The 9,494-nt window shown below is 43.5% G+C and overlaps 1 protein-coding gene across 1 annotated transcript; it reads right to left on the bottom strand.

Annotated features, from left to right (window-relative positions):
- Nucleotides 1-8,577: 8,577 nt before the first annotated feature.
- On the bottom strand, nucleotides 8,578-8,952 carry LOC135709571 (histone H2A). The gene has a single exon (XM_065231964.1). It carries the CDS (start codon nucleotides 8,950-8,952, stop codon nucleotides 8,578-8,580), a length of 375 nt encoding a protein of 124 aa, XP_065088036.1.
- Between the last annotated feature and the right edge of the window lie 542 nt (nucleotides 8,953-9,494).

Here is a 9,494-nt window from a genome sequence, read left to right as displayed (position 1 = left end):
CTTTACTGATTATGCCACCACGTGGAAAATCAAAATCAACGCCTCGAAAACCCAAGCGATCATGTTCCTTCACAGACAATCATTAAAACTTAAACCGTCTCCCTCCTGTACCGTAATAATGGATGGTACAAGGGTCGAGTGGTCCACCGATGTTACTTATCTCGGGATGTTGTTCGATGAGAAGCTCCTGTTCCGCTCGCACATAGAGAAAACCCTAGTTAAGTGCTCCGCCTTGGTTAGGTGTTTGTATCCGCTCATTTGCCGCAGATCCCGCCTCTCAAGGCAAAACAAACTGGCTGTTTACAAACAGATCATAGCCCCCGCGATCTTCTATGCCGCCCCGGTGTGGGAATCGTGCGCTCAGACCCACAGGAACAAAATCCAGGTTGCACAGAATAGAGTGTTGAGGATGATCCTAGATCGTCCATTCGACACAAGAATAGCAGACCTCCATCAAGAGGCAGAAATTCCCAAAGTAGATTCCAAAATTGATGATATGACAACTAAATTTATTCAAAAATGCAATCTTTCTGAACATGCTTTAATAAGCAATTTGTACATAGTAGGTTAAGTGTATATAGTAGAGTAGGTTAGTTTTAAGCTGTAAATAGTAGTATTAAGTAGTTTCTCTTCAAATTCTAAAAACAAAACAAACCAATCCCACCAAGGTGGTCGACCGTGTACTAAGTCTAGGACTAATTCTGTAAAACAAATTTTGAATTTTGCCCATACCTAAAGATGAAGAAAGCAATTAAATCACTTAGTAAAAATTTATATGGTAATCGTCCAAGTTAAACTAAAATAAAGATCATTTAAACTTAAACTTAAACTCGTTGACGGGCCATCCTTTGCTCGACTGTTGAGCTGTTCAGTTCGTATTTTCGTTCGAGTTCTCGTTTCGATTTTGTTTCGTTTTGTGCTGTCGTGTTGCACCTTCTTGCGTTCTGACAAGTTTACTTGAACTTGAAACACGAAACAAATGGTGCGTAAACGTGCCAATGAGACAGCAGCCCAACGTGCCAAGCCCAGCGCGTCGCAGGATGACGCCGGAAAACGAGTATTGCAAGCCAACCAGTATGCAGTACTCCCGGAAGAAAATGGCGATGATGACGCCGTTCCCATTGCAAGAAGAGAGCGGATTCCCCCGCTTTTCACGCCGATGAAGGATGTTGCCAAGCTGGGTGCCGAACTGGCAAAACACAAGCTGCTGCCTCGCTTCAAGCTTTGCAGCATCGGTATCAAAATCATATGCTCCAGCCTGGAGGAGTACAAACAAATAGGATGTTTCCTGAAGGACAACAACGTGGTTTTCTTCACGCATGATCTGCCATCGAGCAAGCCACTGAAGGTGGTTTTGCGTGGATTACCGTCGTTCGAGGCGGTTACGGTGAAATCCGAGCTAGAGCGGCTTGGGCTCAAACCTGAGGCCGTGTTCCAGATAAACCGGCGTTCCAACAACAATACCAGCTTCCGTGACCAGTTGTTCCTGGTGCACTTCACGAAGGGATCCACCAGTCTTGCGGACCTAAGATCCAAAATCCGGGACCTGTTTCAGGTCATCATCAGTTGGGAGCATTACAAACCCATGGCACTAAAAACTGCCATATGAAGACAAACTGCGGCAAGTGTGCTGGAACTCACTCAACTGCGTCCTGTGAGCATGATGATGACTTCGAGCCAACGTGTGTCAACTGCGGTTGAAACCACCTAGCCTCCAATCGCGGATATCCCAAGCGAGTGGAGTTCATGAATATCCGTCGGAAGGCTACAATAAACAACCAGCTCGGTCGCTTCCGTAATCATCGTTCGCCTCCTGTACTCACGGAAGTCCAGTACCCAGCTCTCCAGTCTCGTCGGCATGTTCCTAACCCCGCTTACGATCAACAACCAACAAGCCAATCCTGTGAGTATACGAATGGTTACCAACAGTCGGACAGTTCAGCATCGTCTCGCTGCTGCTGCGGCCCAGTTAATTCCAGGTTTATCCACCGCCCCTGGTTTATCATACGCTGGTGTTGTCTCAGGTGAGTCTGTCAGCGATTTTCCGTGCACCTCGGAGGAACTTGTAACGCTCGTGGCCGAGGTCATCATCATCATGCGCACCTGCAAGACTCGATCTGCACAGCTACATGCTGCCCTGTCTCTTGTCACTAAGTATGGACCGTGAAGCCATCAAGATCGTAAATTGGAATGCTTGTTCTTGAAGAGCAAAAACATCGAGTTTGTTGACTTTCTCAACGAACGGCACATCGACATAGCCGTCATCACCGAGACTCAGTTTTAAGCCCGAGCTGAGCATCTTCTTTCCCGACTTTCGGCTCGTAAGGCTTGACCACACCAGCTCCGGGGGAGGGGGAGTGGCCATCGCTTCGAGACAGAACATCAGCTGCCGGCTACTACCAAGCTTCCAGCTGAAAACTATCGAAGCCATCGGGGTTGAGGTGAACTGGGTCTACTGCCCCATGCAAACCAACATTAGGGACGGCTCGGCCGCAGACCTCCGAAGAAACATCATCAAGCAAACACGATGGCGGCAAAATTTCATCATCGCTGGCGACCTGAACGCCAAGCATCAAGCCTGGGGCAATAGTCGGCGAAACCAGAACGGCACAATCTTGTATAACGATCTGTAGGAAGCCCACTACAACATCCTGTGTCCGGACACTCCCACCCGGTTGAGTCGATCCGGAGCTCATGCCACCATCGACATCTTCATCAGTAACATTGGCGATAACATCTCTCAACCCATCGCCTATCAGGAACTGAGCTCGGACTACTATCCGGTGGTGGCTGAAGTAGGTTCCTCGGCCAATAGGTTCAAGATTCCCGGCGAAATTACCATCGTGTCAACTGACAGCAGTATCAGCGCGATAGAGGCGATATCCCGTGCCAGGGAGCAACACGTACCAGCATCCAGACAGGTGAGTCATACTCTGAACCTTGACAGCCCAACCAAAGATCTTATCAGGCTCCGTAACACCATTCGTAGGCAGTTCCAGCGTTCTGGGCTGCCCCACATGAAGACCAATGTCAATATGCTAATCAAAATTATCCAGGCCAGGATGGTGGGACTCAGAAATAACGATTTTACCAACAAGATTCGCTCTCTGCCAGATTTTGCAAAACCATTTTGGAAGATCACCAACATTTTGAAAAATAAGTCGAGATCGATCCCCCCGCTTTCCTCTGTTGACCAAAAGTTGGACCCATCGCTACTCTTAACCCCAGTTGAAAAGGCCAATGCTCTTGGCCAACATTTTGTGATTTCGCATAATCTTGGCCAAACCATGGTGAGCCCCCATGAGCCTGCCGTACTGGAGGCAATGTCTAGAGTCGCTGACACCCCCATAGTAGAGCATGATGATAGTATAATATCGGCTGATAGCAGCTATTAGAAGCACTAAAAACATGAAGGCCGCGGGTATGGATGGTGTGGTCAACCTCGAGTTGAAAAACTTGAGTATTGACTTCTTCAACCATCTTACCGTTATCTTAATAAAGGTTTGGAGCTTGGCTTCTTCCCTGCATGCTGGAAGTTAGCCAAAGTGATTCCAATACACAAGCCTGGTAAAGATCGTACCAGTTCCAAAAGCTATCGCCCCATCAGCCTCTTGTCCTCCATCTCGAAGCTATTCGAAAAGTTGATTCTCAGCCGTCTGATGGTGCTGGAGCAGTTCAGGTTTAGGAAAGACCACTCTACCATCCACCAACTAGCATGGGTTACTAACATCATCAAGTGGAACAAGTCCGTTTCCAATACTTCTGCCATGGCATTTTAGGACGTCGAGAAGACGTTCGACAACGTCTTGCATGATGGCTTACCCAATTAACCATAGGCACGTTATTTCGCCTTTTTGGCTATATACGGGCCTCATCAGAACTTGCAAACACTGGTGTAGCCGTTGTTCAGTTGTATATAGCCAAAAAGGCGAAATAACGTGCCTATGGTTACTTGGGTAGTGCACAAGCTGCATCGCTACAACTTTCCGATCTACCTCGTGAAGATCATCAAAAACTACTTGTCGGGCAGATCATTCCAGGTCTACTTGAACAATGTCCCCTCTGATACGTTCAACGTTGATGCAGGGGTCCCTCAGGGTAGCCTGCTTGGGCTTATCCTATTCAACATTTTCACGTAAGACATTCCTCCCCTTCCGGGTGGTGGTATCCTGTCAATGTTCGCAGATGACACCTTCATCATCTATAAGGGTCGAGTGATGCGTGCTCTGGCGAGTAAACAACAATCAGGCCTGGATGTTCTGTCCGAATATTTCAAGAGCTGGAAGATTTGTATCAATGCAGCTAAAACACAAACCATTCTGTTTCCACATTCGTATTCACCTCGGCTTGTTCCGCCTGCTAACGTCAAGATCCATCTTGATAGCACTCCCATTGAATGGTTGAGTGAAGTAGTCTACCTTGGTCTCATCCTCGATAACAAATCGCTATTCCGATCTCATGTGGACAAGACATCCACCAAGTGTAACATCTTGATCAGGTCACTCTACCCTCTGATAAACAGGAAGACCACCCTGTCCCTCAAAAACAAGCTTGCTGTCATTCAAGTAGTTCATTCTTCCGGCTTTTGAGTATGATATGCCAATCTGGAAGAGTTGTGCTAAGTGCCACCACCTAAAGCTTCAGAGGATCCAAAACAAGATCCTCAGAATGATCGTTAACAGTCCACCGCGAGCACGTAGTTCTGAGACAGAATCGCATGTCTGCGATCAAACCACCAGATCATTCGTAATTTTGCAACATAGTTCAAGTAGTTAGGTAGGTTGCTGTGCTCATGTAGGTCTTTTAAATTCAAACGGATACAAGCCCTTCAAAGGGTATCCTGTAAATTAGCGCTAAACTCAATCATCACAATAGAATTCAGAGTTGGTTGGAAATGCTAACATGAAGCTTTAGTGTGATGATTTATTAGCTAGAGAATGATCTTTAGAAGAGGGTAGGTGGATAGTTCCGTTAGAGTACGGCAGTATGAAAATTGAATAGAAGTTGAAAATGAGCGAAGGGCCATTAAAGCGACAGTTTACAAGATAGACGCACATTTTTGCCTAGCCCGTACGATGTACGCGGGGACTTGAAGTATGTCTCCAAGTCCACAGGCAAAAATGTGCGTCCCTCTTGTTGCTCATAAACTGACTGCGGCTGTGGAATAGTTCTAGCGACGTTTTCATCACTACCTAAAGCCCCACGTTGCGAGAGCTCATTTTCAACTTCTATTCAATTTTCATACTGCCGTACTCTAACGGAACTATCCACCTACCCTCTTCTAAAGATCATTCTCTAGCTAATAAATCATCACACTAAAGCTTCATGTTAGCATTTCCAACCAACTCTGAAAATCGTTAACTTCGCGTATGAAGTAACATAAAAAACACAATAGAATTACCAATTAACTAGAACAAAGTTCAAGAGCCAAAGGCTAATCAATTAAAATGTTAAACCAAATGTTGAAAAATAAAAAAATAAAACAGAAAATAAACGTAAATTTTACTACTACTCGTTGACGGGATTCTTGTAACGAATTTTGGAGGAGACGGATCAAATACACAAGCCCCTTCCAGTAGTTTAGTTGAGAATTGACTCACTATGTGACGCAAGAGTACAAATAAAGAAAACGAATGGATGAGACTCGTTCAGCAGAGTAAACTGGAATTGGAATTGGAAAATGACTGGCTAGAGAGAGATAGAGAGTGTTGTGTAGAATTCTTCTTTTGATGATAAATTAGGAGCTTTTTTTTAGACTGTTTGCCTTCAGCAAAGATGTTTATCTGGATAAGACCATTAAGGTAATCAACAGTCTACTTGATAGGAGACGCTAGGGTAATTATTTTACTTATAACTCAGAATCGTGACCCAATTTCTATCATTGAAAGGTATTCAAATATCCTAGATCCGTTCGGTAGTGTTCAATTTAGTTTGGAATTGACTCTTTAGTACAAACAGTATGCATCAAGTGATAACTTAGGATCGAGGCCAGATTGCAGATTCCTATCTTCAGTAAAGTTGATAAAATAGGATAGATTAGTTGAATAGTAAACAGTATGATTCAACTAAAGCTTCCATCCCGGGATGTCCCGTGATGAAAATCCCGGGATTAATACATTTCCCGGGATTTCCGAATCGAAATTTATTTAAAAATCCCGGGATCGCGTGTACCCCGGGATTTTTTAATTTGAGACTCTTTTACCACTATAAATCTTTCTTGGAATATCTGTAGTAGAATTTGAATCCAGAACTTTCACATCTTATGAAATATATCTCTTCCCTTCGTTTGCCATTCATTCTGATTTTTCGAAAGAATTGCACACAGACATCACTTTTTGTATATGATCGTTGTACAAGAAGCACTCGTGAAAAATACGATCTAGCAGTAAAACAAACCGTGAACATTTTGATGCAATCAGGTTGAGCGTCGTGAGATGGCCATCATTTATAGTTGATCAAAAACTATTGGAATGCATTGTTAAGATGGTTTGAAGTACGTAGTACTAGTCTCAACTGATGAAAAGACTCAGTATTTGCAGTTTATAGAGTCACCGACTTCTATCTTGGCTTCCATAGCTCTCCCTGGCTGTCATTCGTTACATTGAAAGGCATGCATTACCTTTACCCGTTAGTATGTAAGTATTTTGCCTAAAGCACGGCAAAATAGTTTTGACGTTGGATAACGTCTTTCGGCAACATACGGGGGTACAAAATTGAAAACAGTCATTTTGGATGAGTTACAAAAAATTAAAAGATTTTGAACGATAATAACTCAACCATCTCTCGATAGATTTACGAGATAATGGCATCAATCGATTGGAAATATTTCTAGCAATTTACTGAATGTTTCAAAACTATTGATTTCATTCTGTAAACTATTGAAAAATGGTTAAAAGTAAACCATTGTCTAAAGATGGTGAAAATCGATTGATTTTTTTTATATTCTTATACTTTCTCCAACTGAGACATCAGATGCGAGTATCTGACACGTCTGATATTTTCTGTTCCACTATATAAGCGTCCAACAAGGTCGCCCGTTCCATCATTGTCTATCCGATCGTCGACCCAGCAGCAGAGCAGCAGAGCAGCGGAAGCAGAGCAACGGCAGCAGAGCAGCGGCAGCAGAGCCTGGGGGCGAAAGGGCAACTACGCCGAGTGCGTTGGTGCCAGTGCTCCGGTATACTGGGCCGCCGTCATGGAATGCCCAGCTGCTGCAGTTCTCAGTCGGTCGTATTCACCGTATGCTCCGCAAGGGCAACTACGCCGAGCGCGTTGGAAAAATGGCCCTTTTCAGGGCCACAACATTATCAAGAAAGAGTTTAACGATTAATTTTCTAATGCCTTTCCGACACTTTTTTCATGACTTTCATCGGCCTCCTGATATTCATGTGATTTTGTGGTGGGATTTTTAGCTATGTGAAATTCACATGGTTTTCATCCATTAGATACCTATGTGGTAAATTTTTTGAGTGTGCTTCGGCAATCAAAATAAAGTTTGCACGATGGAAGCGCACATCGTAAATTTCGTTCATTTTAGTAATAATTAAATTGCCCCTCTCCCCCTACCCTCTGGCAGTACATGAAAAGCCTTTTTGTGAGGGGAATTTTTCAAAAGGATGCCGATTAAAATAATGGGTACCATTTATTTTCTGAGGATGAGATGAGGACGATTCGTCATGCATATGAAGCGTGTCACGATCATTCCCAAGGATTCGTGGTTAACGCGTCTTATTTCTCTGTTAATACCGGTTAAACTCAATAAGAGGATTGTGATCGACTGGTTCCTCTCAAAATATCTGTTTGGATTTCATCCGAAGTTTCGGTCGCATATATTGTGCATTTTTGAAGGAATCTCTTGGACTCTATATGTTGGTAGAATGTTCTACTTTACTATTTTGTGTTCACCTACTAACCAGGCTCGGTTTTATTGTTCTATGAGCCCACAGTATAGGCGTAATAATAATCTAGAAGTATCGCTTCAATACGATTAACCGGTTGACTAAGCAAAGAAGACCGGAAGTCTCAACGGTAACGGTAAATGTTGAGCAATGAAGGAACAATACGCACACCACGATCATTTCTGAAATCTCAACCGTAATTTGCTAATGAATTTCATTCCGCTGCATCAATGTAGGCCATAAGTCCAGGGCCACCGCAGCTCTGCAAGGTAGGGGAAATGGATCTAAGATTGGGCCCATCGCTAAAAATCTGCTATTTACCAATCTTATCTATATGAACGCGTCTTTGGGACGGTACTGATGGATATTTTAGGGCGCTATTGAAAATTTAGTCGTTAGTTTAATTTTAGATATGGATGGAATGATAACACTGCACTGGTTAATTTCTTGGAATTCAAGACACGCCTACACTAATCAACCATCATCGAACTTACTCGATGAGGATATCAATTAACTAGGGAGAGCATGACAGAAAGATTCAACCATGTTTTTAATGGATTCATTTTATCACTCCTTGCGCACCACGAAGGAAACTGTTTTGAAAACGAAACTCTTTACCATCAAATTGGTCGTCCTGAAAAGGACGGATTTTGTTAAAGGGTGGGAACTTCGATCGAATTTAAGCCTTCTTTTCGGTCTTCTTGGGCAACAGGACGGCCTGGATGTTTGGCAGGACACCACCCTGAGCGATGGTCACTCCGGAAAGAAGTTTGTTCAGCTCTTCGTCGTTGCGGATGGCCAACTGCAGGTGACGTGGGATAATTCGGGTTTTCTTGTTGTCACGAGCGGCATTTCCTGCCAACTCGAGAACTTCAGCGGCCAGATACTCCATCACGGCAGCCAGGTAGACGGGAGCACCGGCTCCAACACGCTCGGCATAGTTGCCCTTTCGGAGTAGACGGTGAATACGACCGACTGGAAACTGCAATCCAGCGCGGCTCGAACGGGACTTTGCCTTTCCCTTGACTTTGCCTCCTTTTCCACGTCCAGACATAATGCGAACGACACGAACAGTTCGATGCTGAAACTGTAATGATGACATTTCGTTTAAGTTTTTGTTTAAGTTTAAATGATCTTTATTTTAGTTTAACTTGGACGATTACCATATAAATTTTTACTAAGTGATTTAATTGCTTTCTTCATCTTTAGGTATGGGCAAAATTTAAAATTTGTTTTACAGGATTAGTCCTAGACTTAGTACACGGTCGACCACCTTGGTGGGATTGGTTTGTTTTGTTTTTAGAATTTGAAGAGAAACTACTTAATACTACTATTTACAGCTTAAAACTAACCTACTCTACTATATACACTTAACCTACTATGTACAAATTGCTTATTAAAGCATGTTCAGAAAGATTGCATTTTTGAATAAATTTAGTTGTCATATCATCAATTTTGGAATCTACTTTGGGAATTTCTGCCTCTTGATGGAGGTCTGCTATTCTTGTGTCGAATGGACGATCTAGGATCATCCTCAACACTCTATTCTGTGCAACCTGGATTTTGTTCCTGTGGGTCTGAGCGCACGATTCCCAC

Source organism: Ochlerotatus camptorhynchus, unplaced genomic scaffold (assembly GCF_037179485.1).
Source record: "Ochlerotatus camptorhynchus isolate MF236.1 unplaced genomic scaffold, CSIRO-AGI_Acam_v1.1 ptg000361l, whole genome shotgun sequence".
Taxonomy (NCBI): Eukaryota; Metazoa; Arthropoda; class Insecta; order Diptera; family Culicidae; genus Ochlerotatus; species Ochlerotatus camptorhynchus.
Note: the sequence above shows the minus strand (reverse complement) of the source record. Positions and strands in the feature narration are given on the sequence as shown.

Excerpts from the sequence above, each read along its gene's own strand:
- LOC135709571 (XM_065231964.1), bottom strand. The coding sequence starts at position 8,952 with ATGTCTGGACGTGGAAAAGGAGGCAAAGTCAAGGGAAAGGCAAAGTCC.